The sequence below is a fragment of the Panthera uncia genome, assembly GCF_023721935.1.
Source record: "Panthera uncia isolate 11264 chromosome A1 unlocalized genomic scaffold, Puncia_PCG_1.0 HiC_scaffold_16, whole genome shotgun sequence".
Taxonomy (NCBI): Eukaryota; Metazoa; Chordata; class Mammalia; order Carnivora; family Felidae; genus Panthera; species Panthera uncia.
In genome coordinates, this window is record NW_026057576.1 from 1,502,574 (window position 1) to 1,521,186 (window position 18,613).

The 18,613-nt window shown below is 36.4% G+C and overlaps 1 protein-coding gene across 2 annotated transcripts in view; it reads left to right on the forward strand.

The window, feature by feature from the left end:
• IFT88 (intraflagellar transport 88) overlaps positions 1 to 18,613 on the forward strand; it is a 130,683-nt gene that overhangs the window by 14,945 nt on the left and 97,125 nt on the right. The window contains exons 4-10 of one of the 2 annotated variants that reach the window (XM_049647336.1): positions 10,165 to 10,221; positions 11,357 to 11,410; positions 12,047 to 12,110; positions 12,850 to 12,919; positions 15,125 to 15,215; positions 16,808 to 16,912; positions 18,308 to 18,410. In XM_049647336.1, coding sequence (XP_049503293.1) covers positions 10,165 to 10,221; positions 11,357 to 11,410; positions 12,047 to 12,110; positions 12,850 to 12,919; positions 15,125 to 15,215; positions 16,808 to 16,912; positions 18,308 to 18,410 — 544 coding nt within the window. The remainder of the gene's footprint in view (positions 1 to 10,164; positions 10,222 to 11,356; positions 11,411 to 12,046; positions 12,111 to 12,849; positions 12,920 to 15,124; positions 15,216 to 16,807; positions 16,913 to 18,307; positions 18,411 to 18,613) is intronic. The other variant, XM_049647337.1, reaches the window with a different exon arrangement.

Consider the following 18,613-nt stretch of genomic DNA (forward strand, 5'->3'; position numbering starts at 1 on the left):
GTGGCTTTAGGTCTAAAATGAGTCTCTTGTAGGCACCATGTAGATGGGTCTTGTTTTTTTTTTATCCATTCTGACACCCTGTGTCTTTTGATTGGAGTGTTTAGTCCATTTACATGCAAAGTAATTCTTGATAGATATGTATGTACTGCCATTTTATTACTTGTTTTGTGATTGTTTCTGAAGATTTTCTCTGATCATTTATCTTTCTCTCTTTCATGGCTTACTGGTTTTCTTTAGTGATATATTGGGATTTCTTTCTCTTATTTCTTTTCATTAGGTTTGTACATAACCTTTTCTGCGTATAGCAGTCTATATTAAGTTGTTGATCATTTGGGTTTGAATCCATTCTTTACTTCTGCCCTTTACACGTTTTAAGTATATGGTTCATATTTTACATCCTTTTATTTTGTGAGTTCTTTGACTGATTTTTTATAGAAATACTCATTTTTACTGCTTTTGTGTTTTCTAATTTCTTTCTGTTGTGTTTTGTTTTTCCTTTCCACTCAAAGAGGTCCCGTTAGTATTTCTTGCAGGGTTGGTTTAGTGGTCATCAGCTCGTTCAGTTTTGTTTGGGAAACTCTTTATCTCTTCTCCTATTCTGAATGATAGCCTTGCTGGATAGAGTATTCTTGGCTGCAGATTTTTCCTGTCCAGCATTTTGACTATATCATGCCACTCCCTTCTGGCTTGGAAAGTGTCTTCTGAAAAATCTCTAGCTAGCCTAATTGGTTTTCCCTTGTAAGTTATTGTCTTGTTTGTGGCCTTTAATATTTTTTCTTTATCACTATATTTGCCATCTTGATTACAATATGTTTTGGTGTGGGTCTGCTTTTGTCAGTTTTGATGGGGGTTTTCCGTGCCTCTTGGATCTGGATATCTGGTTCCTTCCCCAAATTAGGGAAACTTTCTGCTTTATTTCTTCACATAAATTTTCTGCCCCCTTTTTACTTTCTTCTTCCTATGGGACTCCTTTAATACAAATGTTATGTTTAGTGGAGTCACTGAGCTCCTTAAGTCTATTATTGTTTCGCATCATTCTTTTTTCTCTCTTTTGTTTGGCTTGATTACTTTCTACTACTTGGTCTTCTAGGTCATTAATTTATTTTCTGTGCTTCTTCCAGTCTGCTCTTCCTTCTATCAAACGTGTTTCTCACTTCATTTATTGTACCTTAAAAAAAAATTTTTTTTAATGTTTATTTTAGAGAGAGAGACAGAGTGCGAGCGGGGAGAGGGGGCTGGTTGGGGGGGGGGTGGTGGGTAGGGACAGAGAGAGAGGGAGACAGAGAATCTGAAGCAGGCTCCAGGCTCTGAGCTGTCAGCACAGAGCCTGATGCGGGGCTCAAACCTGTGAACTGCGAGATCATGACTTGAGCCAAAGTCAGATGCGTAACCGACTGAGCCACCCAGGTGCCCCTCGTTTATTGTACCTTTTAGCTCTGGTGTGTAATTTTTTATCTCATGTTAAGGGTCTCATTCATTTCTTATACCCTTTTCTGAAGCCCAGTTGAGTATCTTTATGATCATTGCTTTAAATTCTCTGTCAAGCATATGACTTATACCTGTTTTGCTTAGATCTCTGGCCATGGCCTTGTTCTGTTCTTTTATTCGAGATGAATTCCTCTGTGTTTTCATTTTGTCTAAGTCTCTGTGCCTGTTTCTGTGTGTTAGGAACGTCAGCTATGTCTCCTATTCTTGAGGGTAATGACCTTACAAAGAAGAGGTCCTGTAATGCCTTGCTGTGTAGCTTCCCTTGTTCCCCAGACCCGGACACTTCTGGAAGTGTTTCCAGTGTGTGATGTGTGCACTTCTGTTGTGTCCTGGCTGCTTTATCCTTCACGCTGGCCATTTACAGAGGCTCTCTTTGCCTGTTGAGGTCAGTTTTTGTCCCTGGCCTGAATGTCGTGAGTTTTAACAAGGCGTGCTCTGCTCTGTTTCTAAAGTGAGACCTGACACTACCACGGCTGGAATCGAGATTCTGCAAAACTCCCTGGTTGGTTCTAGCCTCCCTTGAAGCTAACTAAGGGCATGTCATTAAATTCTGGCCAGTGGAATTTAGCAAATGTGTCCTGTATGATTTCTAGGAAATGTCCTTAAAGGGGAAAAATGTGTTCTGTCCCTCATCTTCCTTATTGTTGGCTGGAACATGACTGGAACCTGAGCAGTCATCTTGAACAGCCAGGTATTGAGGATAGCGAAGAAATTATCCAATTCTGTCTTGTTTAAACCACTACTTTTTTGGTTTTCCTATCACTTGCAACCAAACCTAATCTTCAGAATTAATATTGTTCTAGATCTTAAACATTTTCATCCCAAGAAAAAAAATGTTTTGTAACTATGTCTGGTGAGGAATGCTAACCAGACTGATGGTAGTATATACAAATATATATTTTGTCATGTTGTACTCTTGAAACACATATGATGTTATATGTCAATTATACCTCAATTAAAAAGAAAGAATAAATAGAACTAGTAAGGGTAAGGGCTGGCATAATGGAAAGAATGCTGGGGTGGGGGTCGGGAGAACAGGGACTTACCCAATTGACCGACTGTTTAAGTTTGGCCAAATTTCTTAATTTTTTGGTGTCACTCATACCCTTATAAAATGGCACTATTGGTCTTTGTCCCTGCTTTAAATTTGAGTGTAAACTAAGGATTAAATGGAATTATAGCTATTAAAAAAACCAAAAAGACAAAAACAAACTCCCTGGTTGGGAGACCAGGGACATCAGGGAGTGTTGACAGGGGTTTGGGCCAGTCTTCTGGGGGGAGGGGTCTGTGGTGATGCATCTTACACAGCCTGACTACGAAATGCAGTTTTATAGGAGTGTGGGGGGCAAGGCTTAGTGTAGGAACGTTAAGTACCAAATGTCTGTGCTGTGCTGGTTCCTACAGGTGGCCCTATGTTTATGCCAACGGGCTAGGGAAGGAAATGGCAACAGCCGGTGTATTTGTTCCCAGAAGGGCCTCTCTGTGAGCACTGTCTCTCTGGAGTACACTCTGAGATGACTGAATAACCTCCCCACTGTGTGCCCCAGGCACCCTTCAGATCACTCTTTCCATGCCTCGTGTCCACAGGTTGTTTACCCGCCTTCTCTCCAAGAACAGCGCAGTGTCCTCCCGGCTCTATGCTAGCCAAGCCTGCTAACTTTTAAGACTCCGGCTTTAAGCCCTGCTGCTGCCAGAAGTCACGAAATTTGGCCCTTCTTGCTTTCCAAGCCAATTTCTATGGGAATTCGTTTTCCCCAAGCACTCCCCTCTGTGTTAGTCTGTCTCTTACCCTTCTCTGCCCCCACAGCTCCTTTCCCACAGCAGTGACCACTGTCCCTCCATCCCTCCATCTTCCCTTTCTCTCCCAAACTGCATCTCCACACTTCTGCCTTCTTTGATGTGGCCTCTTCCCTACCTTTAGTTGTGGAGCTTGTTCTGCTAGTTTTCAGGTCAGTTTCTGGAGTATTTAGGATGATTTGACAGTTATCTTGTGTTTGTGGGACAAAGCGAGCCTAGGGTCCTCTTACTCTGCCACCATCTTCCTGAATCCCTCCCCTTTGTAACCATTTTTAAATCATGGTTCAGTATGTTAAATATATTCTCATTCTTGTGAGACAGATCTCCAGGAGTTTTTTATCTCCCCAAACTGAAACTCTATACCGATTAAACAGAACTGTGCATTCTCCCTGTAGCCTGTGGCAGCTGTCTTTCTACCTTCTGCCTTTAGGAATTCAACTACTTTAGGTACCTCATATAATGGAATTCTGCAGTCTTTGTCTTTTTTGTGACTGGCTTAGTTCACTTAGCATAATGTCTTCAAGGTTCATCTGTGTTGTGGGATGTGACAGGATTTCCTTCCTTTTTAAGGCTAATAATCCTACGTGTGTATATCATACTGTGTTCCATGAACACGTGGGTACTCCTACCTCTGGGCTCTTATGAATAGTGCTGCCGTCAACATAGGTAGGCAGATGTGTCTTCGCAACCCTGTTTTTAGTTCTTCGGATGTATACCCAGAAGTCGGATTGCTGGTCCCACAGTAATTCTGTTTTGAATGTTTTGAGGAACCTCCATACTGTTTCCATAGCAGTTGCACCATTTTATAATCCTGCTAACAGTAACAGGGTTCCAGTTTCTCTGCATCCTCACTAACACTTACGTTCTATTGTTGTGATAGTAGCAGTTTTAATGGGCGTGAAGTGATTCTTGATTCTGATTTCATTTCTCCTATGATTAGTGATGTTGAGTATCTTTTTGTAGGCTTCTTGGCCATTTGTATATCATCTTTGAGGAGATGTCTCTTCAAGTCCTTTGCCCATTTTTTAACTGGGTTATCCTGATTTTTTTGTTGTTGAGTTGTAGGTGTTGATATATTCTGGATATTAACCCCTTATCAGATATATGATTTGCACATTATTGTCTCCCATTTTGTAGTTTGCCTTTGCGTTCTGTTGATTATGTCCTTTGACGCACGAAATTTTTTAAGTTTGATGTAGCCCCATTTTTATAGCTTCACTTTTGTTGCCTGTGCTTTGGGCATCAATTCCAACAAATCATTGCTCTGTCCAACGTTATGAAATTTTTCCGCTATGCTTTCTGGGAGTTTTGTAGTTTTAGGTTTTATATTTAGACCTTTAATCCATTTTGAGTTAATTTTTTGTGTGTCGGCTCTAATTTCATCCTTTTGCAAGCAGATATCCAGCTTTCCCAGCACCATATGTTGGAGAGACTGACCTTTCCCTGTTATGTGGTCTTTGCACACTTATGGAAGATCACTTGACCATATGGAAGGTTTTTTTCCTGCACTTTTTATTCTGTCCCATTGGTCTGTTTGTGTTTATGCCAGTACCACACTGTTTACATATAGTAGCTTTGTAATCAAATGAATTTCAGGATGAATTTTCTATTTCTTAAAAAATCAGCATTGATATTTTGGTAGCAATTGCATTGAATCTGTAGACTGCTTTGAGTAGTATTGACATCATAACAATAATTAAGTTTTCTAGTCCTTCAACGTGGGATGACTTTTTTATTTGTGTCTTCTTTAGTTTCTTTCTGCAGTGTTTTGTAGCTTTCAGTATATCCAGTAAGTGAATTTTAAAGTATTTTAGATCAAAAAGTTTCTTTATACTCTTGAGAATATAAATATTATTAGTTATGTAAGGCATTGGAATATATTTACCTAAAATACTCATTGTTTAAAAAATATTTGCCTTTCTGATTTTTAAAGTTACATAAATGTTGATCCTCCAAAACACTGGCGCTTAGTTTACAAATTACTCCTTCCTTGGATTAATGCCCTTCAGTTAGTTAATTAATGTTTTACCAATGCATAAATTGCTAGAGTGATTTTTTCAATAGTATTATTAAAATTTATGTGTCATGCAAAGCATAGGCATCTGGCCTTCTGCAGTGCATGAAATCTGTCAAGCTTTTTTTTGTAGTTGAAAATAAACAAGGTTGGCACAAAGTAAAATAGCAAAGAACAGAAAGTTCTACTCCTAATGTTCTATGTCTAATATTCCTTTTTTTGAACTACTCTTCCCCACTTGCTCACTACTATATAGCAGTGGATCTCAGTCCTCTACAACTATCCCAAGGGACATTTGGCCTGGAGATATTTTTGTTCATAACAACTTGGGTGAGTGCCACTGGCATCTACTGGGTAGCAGGCAGAGATGCTGCTAAACATTATATAATTCACAGGGTACCCCCCCCCCCATAAAAATTATGTGGTGAAAGGTCAGTGGTACCAAAGTTGAGAAACTCTGATGTATAGCAACCTCTCTGCTTTACATGAAGTGTCCTTTTGCTTTCATCTTGCCTCACTTTGTTACTTTCTCTCTTTCCTCTCTGTCATGTGTATTATTAACAAAAATAAGTTATTAGTATTAAACAACCACTTACAGTGGAAATTATCTTGTGAGTAGCTTTCCCATCACATTTATGTAAGTGAATTTAGTGTAGTTCCCTGCAATGAGGTTTGCCAACTATACAGTTAGAGGACACAGAGGACTGTGTGCTCTACAAGACTATTTTCACTTTTTTTTTTCCTCAAGTTTATTTATCTATTTTGAGAGCGAGAAAGAAAGCGTTCAGGAGGGAAAGGGGCAGAGAGAGAGAGAGAAAGTGCGAAACCCAAGCAGGCTCCCCGTGGTCAGCACAGAACCCGACACAGGGCTTGATCTAATGAATCATGAGATCGTGACCTGAGCTGAAATCGAGTCAGATGCTTAACTGATTGAGCCACCCAGCCATCCCTGGACAATTCTCATTTCTGATACCAACTGCAAGTTTAGGGGATTCCCAAAACCACCTTCAGGTTCAATTATTCTTTGAAAGGGCTCACAGAACTCACTGAACGCTATTATACTCATGACTTATTACAGGGGAAGGATACAGTTAAAATCTGCAAAGGAAAGTGACATACAGGACAGAGGCTGGGGGATCGAAACGTAGAACATCTGGTCATTCTTTTCGTGTGGAATCCTGCATGACATTAACTCCTCCTGGCCAATCTGTGTGATGACAGTACTTACGGAAAGAATATTGCCAACTAGGGAAGACCACTCACAACTTTGGTATCCAGGGTTTTTACTGGGACTCTATCACATATTGTTAACATGGCTGACGTTTAGTCTCCAGCCCCTTCTGGAAATTTAGACTAATACCTCTGGAAGTTAAAACTGATATTATGTTGTCCCAAAGCTCCCATCATAAATCACATTGTTCAGTTTTCTGGTGGCCAAAGCCCCTAGGCAAACAAATACATATCAGGCAGGACATTCCAAGGGCTTAGAGATCACTGCCAGTAGCCAAGAGCAGAGCCAGACCTCTCCTTGGATAAAATTAATTCTTGACTACACATTTCATAATCAGTGTTTTAATTTTAAGGTTACCTTCATCATGGAAAAAAAATCATATGTTCTTTCAGTAAGCTAATGACTAGGCTATAAGCTTTTTGAAGAAGCTGACTGTCTTATACAGTGTTCTTTTCTTTGCTACTGTAGCTGCTTCATAAGTCTTTATTCCATGACTTAGTAAATAAGCAAACATTTTCTTCAGTTTAGTGATTTCAGGTATCAGACATCAAGTGATAATTTTACCATTCTAGCCTTTCAGTGATGTTTAGAAGTGACGTTAGGGATCCTTATTTTATAGATGAGAAAACTGAAGCCTAGAGAGGCCAAGAGTCTCACAGCTAGCCATAGCTGGCTTAGAGCTTAAGTCTCTTGACCTCCTATTGAATGGTATTCTCATCACAGTCTACTTATTATGTTAAACAGAGAGAAATTGTATAACTTCTATGTGAAAGGTATTAGTTTACTCGTGGGATAAAATTCTAACTAGTTCCAAAGGACTTTATAATCTTAGGGAGGGAAATAAAATGGATACATATGTTCAAAGCATAATGTAATAAGCATTGTACAAAAAAAAGTGCATATTGCTATGGGATGTCAAAGAGATTGTTTGTCACTAGTTGGGACAATCAGACAAGGATGCTTAGAATTTAAATTTACAGTTGAATATTAAAGGGTATGTACAATTAAGACTGATCTTAAGATATGGGAGGAAAGGCATTGCAGATGAGGGTGTAAAGCAAATAAAGGAAGAGACTGTTGAATCTACTCTATCTGAAGAGATCAATCTTATGCTTAAAAAAAAAAAGAACATGGATTTAGTCATTAGTAAGTAGTTAGAAGAATAATAGTCTCTTTCCTTCAGTTTGTTCTCATGGAAAAAATTGCTGAGACCCATATCCTTTCTTTTCAGCATTTTCTAAGATATGTCAGATCAAGTTTGTTAATGATTTTGTTTAAGAGTTCTGTATTTTTACTGATTTTTTGGGTTGGGGAGGCTACTAGTTCTATTAGAAAGATGTCAAAATTTACACTATGTGGATTTATTTCTTTTTTTAGGGTTTTGCTTTATTTGGAGAAAAAATATTTAGAATTATTATATTTTCAGTATAAATTGAGCCTTTTATTGTTTTTGAAATATCCTATCTCTAGTAATACTGTTTGTCTCTTTTGCCAGATATTAATATGGCTACTCAAGCTCTCTTTTATCTAGCATTTGCATGATATGTCTTTCCCATCTCTTTGCTTTCAACTTTTCCATCCATATATTTAAGATGTATTTCTCATTAACAGAATGTAACTGAGTTCTGTTTTTGAAATGCAGTCTGAGAATCTTAGTCTTTTAGTGAAGTATTTAGTCCATTTATATTTAATGAAATTACTGATGTGGTTTTAATTTATTGTTTTATTTGCTTTTTGTTTTTTCCTGCCTCTTTTATATATCATCTCTCTCGTTTCTTGCCTTCTTTTGTTTGTTTTTTATTATTCCATTTCCCCCCAGTGTTATCTTGGGAATTTACATTCTTTAACCATTCTTTTAGTGTTTTCCTAAAGATTACACTGCTTATCTTCAAATTATTAAAATCTAATATAACTTTGTATTTTACTACTTCCTAGACAATGCCAGAATTTTACACTTTTTAGCAATTTTTCAGTTCTGTAATTTCTATTTATTCCTTTTTTATAGTTTCCAATTCTCTGCTGAAATTGTGTCTTATCTTTTAATTCATTGATCATATTAAGAAGCATAGTTATGTTAAAGTCTGTATCTGACATTTCCATTATATATATCCTTTTCTGAGTTTTTGTTCTTTTGTTCTCTTGGCTTTTAGTTAGGTAGCCTTGCCTCCTGTAAGTCTGGTTGTTTTTTGTTGTTGTTTTTAAGATTTTATTTTTAAGTAGTCTCTATATCTAACACAGGGCTTAAACTCACAACCCTGAGAGCTGCACACTCTACTCACTCAGCCAGCCAGGCTCCCCTGTCTGGTTGTTTTTGATTCAGTGCCAGGCAGTGTAAATGAAAAAATTCAGAGATAATTCAAGGCTGTATGTCTGAGCTGTCCAGTATGATAACTACTAGCTACATGTGGCTATTTACATTTAAATGATTTAAAATAAAATATAAAAATTCAGATCCTTATTATACCAAACACATTTCGAATGCTCAACAGCCACATATGACTAATAGCTATCTTATCAGACAGGGCAGATATAGAACATTTTCATCACTATAGGAAAGTTCTGTTGGATAGCACAGCTCTAGATGATCTTATCTTTCATTAGAAAATTTACTTTTGCATATAGCCCTAGAGGCACTAGGAGTCCTGGTTCACCTTAATTCAGTTAAGTTTGGGATGATTCTAAATTGGACGTCAGTGTTTATGAGAGGTAGTATACTTCTCATTTACTTTTCAGTTGTAGAGTGTAGCCTTTTGAGGTCACAGTCTGAAGCCTGGAGGATTACCAGGGCTCCAGTGTTTTATCTCTTCAGACCTGTAAGTCTGTGGAGAGCTGTGTTCAGCTTCTCAGCCATGCCTCTGAATTAAGCAGATGCCTGTTGGAGAAAAGCAGGCTTAAATGCAGGAGTACCTCTCAAACCTTCCCTTTTCCTTATCTTGGGACCTTGTAATTTTTCACTTCCTTCTTGGTTTTCTAATGTATTCAAATTGATTTTTCCTAAAAATATTTTTGTCCCCTGCTTTTTTAGTTGTTCTTATTGGGAAAGTTGTTTAAAACACAGTCCATCATAGCCAGAAGTAGAGCTCTTCTACTAATGATGTTTTAACCAAATACTTCAAACAAATATGCTTAACAACTAACATGCATAGAACATTTCCACCTACATGGCCCTATTTGATTCCAAGTATAATTTTGTGATCAAGATATCCTTATTTCAGAGATAAGAAAATTTAGGTTCATAAAGATACGAATAAAAACAGCTGGTAGTAGGAGAGCTGAGAATCAAACCCAGATCCTCTGATGCCAAGTCGTATGTATTTTGTTAGGCCTAGTGGCTGGCAGTAATAAGTATGCATAATGAATGATAGATACAACCATGGATACTAATCTTTCGCGTTGGTGCCTCAGGTCATTCTAAAGCCCCCTTTTTCCTTTAAAATGAATTCTAGAATAAGTCTCCCTCTTAATACTTTAAAATACCTAGGCCCCTTAATATTTAGGATAATTAAAGGGAAGTTATCCTAAATATTATATACTACTTCTTTACTGATGAGTCTGTATTTCCCATTGCTTTTTTAGTTTTCAATTGTGTAGCTTAATCTGAATTCCATTAATTATGTCTTTTTTCCTCCCCAAGATAACTGCTAAAATACCAAGCACAGCAGTTACTAGACCTGTAGCTACTGGATATGGGGTAGGTTTTCTTAAGCTAAAAATATTAAGGTGCTTTTTCTCATCCATAAGTTGACTTTAGGCACTTCTAAATAATTTTGGCTATCTTTTCAGTCCATGACTGAGGTATGTTTTCCATTTCAGATAGTTACAAACATTGTGAAAGTCTAATTTGATTAATAGCTTTTACTATTCTAGTCATTTTGATTGTAAATTTATCAGAAAATATTTTCTTATCATTTCTTATTTGTAAACCTTATGTTTATTGATTGACTTCCTTTCATTTTCTGTGTAATATTACGAAGTCTCGTGTATTCCATTCATATTTTATGTGGAGTTAAGTGTTATATAAATGTAATGATGTTTATAATTTTTTTAAACCTACCAATTAATACATGAAAAACATGAAGTTTGAAAAAAACTTCAGAAGCATATATTTGGGTCTTTTATTTGAGATTTTCAGAGGAAAGATGGTATATAAAAATCCATAAAGGAAAATTTTTAGGTCTTGCCCAAATTTGGATGTTAGCATACATGCAATAAAAGGGGAATGGGAGAAAAATGGAAGAATGAGGTGGAATAGCATTTCCTAGTCCTTATTGTAATATTTCTTAGGGGTCAGAAAAATGGTTTTAGTACCTAGCTAGAGGTCCAGGAAACTTGACTTTATACTGTTCCTCTAGATGAATAAGGAAAGTAGTCACACACATAATGTAAGTGTGTGTCAAATGAAACATGCTCTTATTAATCAGCCTAAGCATGTATTACTCATAAATTTGATTTTTTTTTTGGTGGTGTTTTAGAACAGGAGACTGCAAACCTTTTCCGTGAAGAGCCAGGCAATTTAGGCTTTGCGGGTCAGATAGTCCCTATTGCAGTTACCAGCCTCTGTGTTTGTAGTGCGGAAGCCGCCGTAGACAGTGTGCAGACCAGTGGGGTGTAGCTGTATTTCAGGCTGAGGGTTGTGCTTCACGGAAGCTTGTTTTAGACTTCTATTGTTTAATCTTGTATCTTCAGGTTATAAATGGAAAAAATTAAGTTTACTTGCCAATAGAATGAGGAAAAAAATTATGAAGGAAACTTTTATAACTTGGTTTTTATAAAATTAAATGTAGATATTTTTTGGAACCATTTTAATTTAGTTTTCTGTTTACTAGTCCAAGACATCCCTGGCATCATCGATGGGAAGACCAATGACAGGGGCTATTCAGGTATCTCTGTCATGTGCTTGTTCATTTTGGGCCTCTCCTGTGACTTAGAATATTCTTACCAACTTTTTTTTATTACATTATTTTAAAATGTTAAAGAAAGTGTTTCTTACATAATGACCCGGATTCTTTAAATTATGGGCTAAAGGTTGGCCTCTTCAAAATCTTTGGAGGTAAAATCTCTTTGGATTTACTCAGGTCTCAAATGAAATTCCACTGGGGAGTGGACATAGGACTGATAATTGGCTTGTGTGGTAACTCTGGGTCCCATTTTTCCTATGCTATCACTTACAACAATTCCTGAAATTTCTCTCATAGGCATATAGGAGGCCAACAAAAGTAGAGGAGTAGCCAGCTGATAACCTGTATAACTTACATAAGATCCTACATAAAAATCCATGAGTATTTCTTTTCAAACTAGGAGTAAGCCCAGTTAAAGCAAGGAATTGAAATGTTGTAGAGGAAAGGCAAAATAGAGACAGGACTGACATGGATAGGCAGAGGGGAGGAATAAGCAGGTAGTAATGAAAAAATCTGTTAAAAATTAAGACTACTTTAATGTATGTGCTTGTGCAGAACTACAAATAAGAGGTAAATCTTATTTAAGAATACTTTTTAAATGACTGTTTTTCTTTCAAGGATGGAGTTACTAGACCAATGACAGCAGTGAGAGCAGCTGGTTTTACCAAAGCAGCTGTAAGAGGTTTGTTACATTATCTCTTCTAATAATTTTTTTCAGGTATTTTCCCTTTGTTATTTTCTATGTGTAAATGTTACTACCGTTTTAAAGGAAACCTGACATACCGTTGATTGCAAGGTGTGTCATTCTTTAGTACCATTAAGAAAGGAAAGGGGTAATGAAAATGTTCTGCATCTTAATTGGAAGAGTGGTTATACTGGCATGGGATTTGTCAAAATGTACTGAATTGTACATTAAAATATGTGCATTTTTTTAAAAACTAAAAAGTGTATGAGTTATTTTATGTAAGTTAGAGCTCAGTTAAAAAATTGTAGCTGAAAACAGTGCTTAAAGATGTCAGTTAAGTCATAATTTAACAATGAAATTATTATGAAAAAATTAATGTATAGTATACCAACAGAGAAAATTAAGAACCCAATAGCAAGTCATTACTCACATGATTGATAATTTAGAGCTCACAAGAGGATAGATTACTGTAGGGGAGAAGTGAACACTGACAAGAGTTTGCTCATTTTTGTTTTCACATTTTATTCACATAGTTTTATGTATATAAAAAAATCTCGCCAATTTCTTGATACATAAAATACTTACATAGGCATAATAAAATGTCCTGGCCATTTAATAAATAGGTAACTTAAACCATTTAATAAGTAGGTAGATTAAATAACTTGTGCAAGTTTTTATGTTTTCTTCAATTATGCTGTGTCACAAGTTCACTATGAACTCTTGAATTGTGTCTCAGGCTCTGCATTTGACCCCCTTGGTCAGTCAAGGGGCCCTGCTCCTCCTTTGGAAGCCAAAAATGAAGATAGGTATGTAAATCGTTATGCTGTTGTTTTATTGTTGTTGTTGCATATTTTTAATTTTTATTTTCCAAATACATAATTCTCAGTTATTTTAAAAGTTCTTGTCAGAAGCACCCCTATGTTTATGGCAGCATTGTTTTTAACAGCCAAGATAATGGAAGCAGCCCATAATCGTAGCTCTTAAACTCAGTATTTGGGCTGTTGAATAAATTACACAATTTCTCTTTTTCACTAACAAGGAGCCTCTACAGAAAATATGTTCACCTTATATCCTAGTTAATAACAACATGTTTGCTAATAAAAGTATGTTAGTTTATTTAAATAGCAGGTCATTTAGGATCCTTTCAGCTGCCAACAACAGAATACGTATCAGAAAAATACACACACAATAAGAACATTTAGTGTGTAATAGGAAGTCTGGAGGAAGGGCATTTGTAGGTGTGGTTAATTTCACTGCTCAGTAACATCCTGCCTGGTTCAGCTTCTGTGTGATTCCCTTGGCCGTTTTCAAGAGCTTGCCCATCCTATCATGCCTCAAGAGCCCCGAGAGTTCAAAATCTACATGTAGTTAATAATGCCTAGAGTCAGAAAGTTCCCAGTCTTGGATCCCTTTTAAAAAGCAAAGAAAATCTTCGCGGGAGTCCCCGACCCCAAGTAAACCTGTCTTCATTTCTCACTGGTCAGAAGTGCATCACGTGCACATGACTGAACCAAACATTTGGTAAGAGAATGAGCCTCTTGTTGACTAGCTGAGATCCTGTATGCAAGGAGGAAGGCTGGTGGTAGGTTCTGGTGTGAGTAGGTATCTAGCAGTGTGCATGTAGAGTTCATTTTCCTGGCATTTAATAGGACAGAGTAGTTACTTTTAGTGTCTTCATACAGTTCTCTTACAGGTTTTTCACTTTAAATTTTTATTTTCATATTTTAGGCTTAATAATTTATAAGCAACATTTATTAGACATTTATTAAGAGTGTTTCAGAATAGATAACAGAGTTCTGTACTTCGTTGTAACCTTTATAAAACCACATCTCTTATGCTCATTGCTCCGAATTTTGTAGATTTTTAGTAAACTAATAAAATTTTTATCCTACCTGACTAAATTTATTTTTATTTTTAATTTTTTTAATGTTTGTTTATTCTTGAGAGAGACAGAGCGTGAGGGGAGAGGCAGAGTGAGAGAGAGACACACAGAATCTGAAGCAGGCATAGGCTCTGAGCTGTCAGCACAGAGCCTGACGTGTTGTTCAAACTCACAGATTGTGAGATCATGACCTGAGTCAGACACTTAAGCAAGTGAGCCACCCAGGCGCCCTTACCTGACTGAATTTATAGTCAGATTCGACCAAAGAATATGATTCTATAGACAAAGCTATACTATTAAACTTATTCCTGTATTTTTTTTAAGTCCATTTGTAGAGAATTAAGTGAACTACCGTGTATTTGGAAATATTCATAGTAAAATTTTATTTAGGCACTAATGTGCTTTCAGAGTATTGTGATATTTTGCTGGATGAAAGTGGTAGCAAAATGACATTAGTGTTATTTTTGAAATTATTTGGGAGTACTGTGTTTGCTACAGTGGAGTCAGAATTTTTAAACTTCTTCCCATTGTTGGAAATATTCTCTAGAATTCCTATCTGGTAGTAGTCAATAATCATCATGATCATCGTCTCTTTTATGGGGGCTTCAGTTTTCCTCACCTTAAGATAAAGTTTTCATTTGTCATAGGATCCGAAGAAAGGATCCACTTTCTTTTCGGGATGATACTGTAATCTCATGGGTCTTTGAATGACCTTATTTGGGTTTAAATCCTAGCTCTATAAACTAGCTGTGTGATTTTGGACATAATACTTAACTTTCTAAACCTCAGTTTCCTTCTCAGTAAAATGAGAATAATGATAGTATTTATATCAAATGTTATTGTGAGGATTAAATGACATAATTAGGGAAAAGCATCTGGTTTAGTGTTAAATTACTAATTACTGTGCTCAGTGTGTATTTTTATTAACTAAAATATGTTATTTTTGCTGTTATCATTATATAATTACTAAAAACTGTTCATTTGCTTTTTAACGCTATTTATACATTTATCTTATCTGTGACCTATTCTTATAAAAGCGCAAAATGGACAATGTTATAAGTACATTAAATTTTAGTTTATATTATTAGTGCTTGAATGAATCAAAGTACACCTGCTTTTTCTTTAATAGTCCAGAAGAAAAGATTAGACAATTAGAGAAGAAAGTAAATGAATTGGTAGAAGAAAGCTGTATTGCCAACAGTTGTGGAGACTTAAAATTGGTAAGTTCATAAACTCCTAGGACTCGAGACGATGAAGTGTGCGTATATATGTGTGTGTACTTTTATATATGCACAAATACAAGCACATGTACAGGTTTCCCCCACTATCCGAAAGTAGAACGAAACCTTTCATAAGTCGAAATGGCATCAAGGAAGCGATTGCCATTAATTTACACTGAAAATGTTTTGAGCTTTCCCAGGCCCCAAAACTAACCTCTCTTAGGCTTTTCTGATACCTTAGGACACATCTTGCCAACCGATGCACAGACTAAATCAAGGTCAAACACAGATGCTCACAGACAGGTCAGAGCTCTGGTGGCTTGATGCTGAGATGCCCAGGGTAGCTTCCTGAAGGGAGCGTGGGGGGGCTACTCTCGCTGCTGGGGGTGTGTATCGCCTCTGAAGGGTTTGGTGCAAAACGGACGTTGCTTCACTTCTTTTTTTCGTAAAAGCCAAAATCCTCTTCAGGTTTCTTTTAGTTAGCGAAAACAGGTACTAATGTAGGTCTTTTGTTAAAGCAGAATGGCGTCATGCAACCTTTTGAAAAGCGGGGGATACCCGAACAGATAAACATGTTTGTCTTGCTGTTGACTGGCTTAGAGTTTTTACTGAAGCAGTTATTTTGAAAACGTAGGCAACTGCTTCATACATAAGCTCTGATGTCAGAAATAGTTGATTGATTTTATAATTTGTGATATTGGTCATTTCAATAGGAAACAAAATTCTAATGGATCAATTGATTGAAATTGGCAGCCTGATGGACTGTTGGGTTAGACTCAGCCTGCCGAAAGGCGTAGCTACCATGGTCCACATGCAGTACTAAGGGCTGTTTTCTTATTTAAAGCCTCACTACCCTAAAATATTTTTTCCTATGTAAACTGCTGCAAAATCATAGTTTGCTTTGCAGAATTCTGTTTTTTTGTGTTTTTTTAAAATTAAATACTTTCTCTTAATTTGCTTTGTTCTCATTACTTTGATTGTCATACTATATAAATGTAATTTCTGTGACTTAGTTATTAGATTAATGAATACCATTAGAAAGAATTATTCATATAAAAGCTGTTTTTATTGCTCATAGAACCGGTACTTTTTTATCTAGCTCTAAAATAAAATCCCACGGTGAGTTAATCTGTCTGTGGTTGTCTCTAGGGGAAATTAACAAAAGGTTCTTGGCATTCTGAGCAGGACATAAAAGCCAGACTAAGCATCTGTTGTAATATTGAGTAGCATTTATTCTATTGCATGAGATGGAATTAAAATACCCAAAGTTTCAGGATTGGGAGGGAAAAGGAAGGAAATAGGTTGTCAAATCTAAATGGTGGTGGAAGGGATGGTGATAAAGAAACTTGACTTGGGGCTAATAAACTCTCCATTTTATCTGTCACATACTTCTTTGCAGGGCAGAAGGGAAGATACATGACATTTTTATTATGGTGAGCTCCACTTTAAACAAATACTCTGGGTTCTTTTGTTTTCAAAAGAGTACAGCAGGGCCTCCTGGGAATCCCAGTTTCGTGCAGATACCTCCCAAATGCATAAAATACTCATAATGAATGCTTAAAGGAATTGACAAAGTATCAACTTGATTTCAGGCCTTAGAAAAGGCAAAAGATGCAGGAAGAAAGGAGAGAATCTTGGTGAGACAACGAGAACAAGTTACAACTCCAGAAAATATCAATTTGGATTTAACTTACTCAGTAAGTATGAGAAATACCTATTGAGTGAAATTATTTTGGCTAGGATTTGTAGATTCCAAAAGTCTTTTTCCTTTTGTCTTTAGGGTTTTTTTTTCCCCTGTGTTTTAAATCTTATTGGACCTCAGGTGCCCAGAATTAGATTAATAATAATCTTTATAAAGTTCATGAGGCACTCTTACTCTTGTCTTAGGTTTGTGCAAAGATCTTTTTTTTTTATTTATTAATTAGTTGTTTTTAGTAACTTAGTACCCACAGGCTTACCACCCAATGACTCTATTTCTGGAAGATTGCTAATATTTATGCTCTGTATTTAGTGTGGCTATTTTAATGAGATTTTAATGTGGACTTTTGGTCTATGATTCTTAAGAACTTCCAACAGGCAAATAATACAGTGTTCTGTGAGGGTAGTGAAAAACAACAAAAACTAATTTCTTACAAGATTAAAAAAAATTTTTTTTTAATGTTTATTTTTTGAGAGAGAGCGAGAGAGAGAGAGAATGTGAATGGGGGAGGGGCAGAGAGAGAGACAGAGAGAGAGAGAGAGAGAGACACAGAATCTGAAGCAAGCTCCAGACTCTGGGCTGTCAGCACAGAGCCTGATGCGGGGCTCGAACCCACGAACCGTGAGATCATGACCTGAGCCAAAGTCAGATGCTTAACTGACTGAGCCACCCAGGTGCCCCAAGATTTTTTTAATTCTTAAAAGACTTCCTTGATGTTTATACCACTATTTTAAAAGGGTGTATTTTTAGTGGGAAAAATGTTCATTTGCCAAACATATGAAAAAAAAGGACATTTGAAACTGAATAGGAATTTTTAGATGTTCGTTCTTAATAGCTAATATTTTTAAATTTCATGAAATCTTTAGATGGGGGAGTAATTTCTAGTGATTTTTTTTACCTGTGGGAAAATAATTTTATATAACTTAGTGACTTAAATTATAATTTTGCATACAGAGAAATACTTTTTACAGTTTTGCATATAAAGAAGTGCACAAACGAAGGTTTAAGATATTTCCACATAATGTTTAATTTTTATTTACGAAGAAAATTTGGCTCAATACCTTGCTTATTCCCTTTATTACCAGCAACATTAACAATACATGTTTATTCTTTGTAGGTCTTCCTGAGATTAATGGATGGCAAATACTACCTAAATTAGAAAGAATACTTAGAAAATTAAGGTGCAGTTTGGAGGACAGCTATGCTTATCTTAATGTTCTCGTTCATTTGGAATGCAAGATATTTCTCTGTATGCTTTACTTCCTCACTAGTGGAGTATCTTGATATAAGCATCTAGTTTTGTTAGGTATAGGATGTTAATCTCTTAAAAGATTATAGGCAAAAGGGCCTAAAATGGTCATTATGTGTCTTTTTGCCTTGTTTTTTTCCTTAGGTTCTTTTCAACTTGGCCAGTCAATATTCAGCGAATGAAATGTATGCTGAAGCACTAAATACATACCAAGTTATAGTGAAAAATAAGATGTTTAGCAATGCAGGTGGGTGTATATAGTCAGTTTGCCCAATAAATATAGTTCTTTTTCTTTTGAGTTTGTCGAAGTAATTTCTGCACCCAACATGGGGCTCAAACTCACAACCTCGAGATCAAAAGTCATGTGCTGCACTGACTGAGCCAGTCAGGCACCCCAAATACAGTTTTTTTGTAGTGTTAATTTACATTTCCCCACTTTATGTTTCCTTA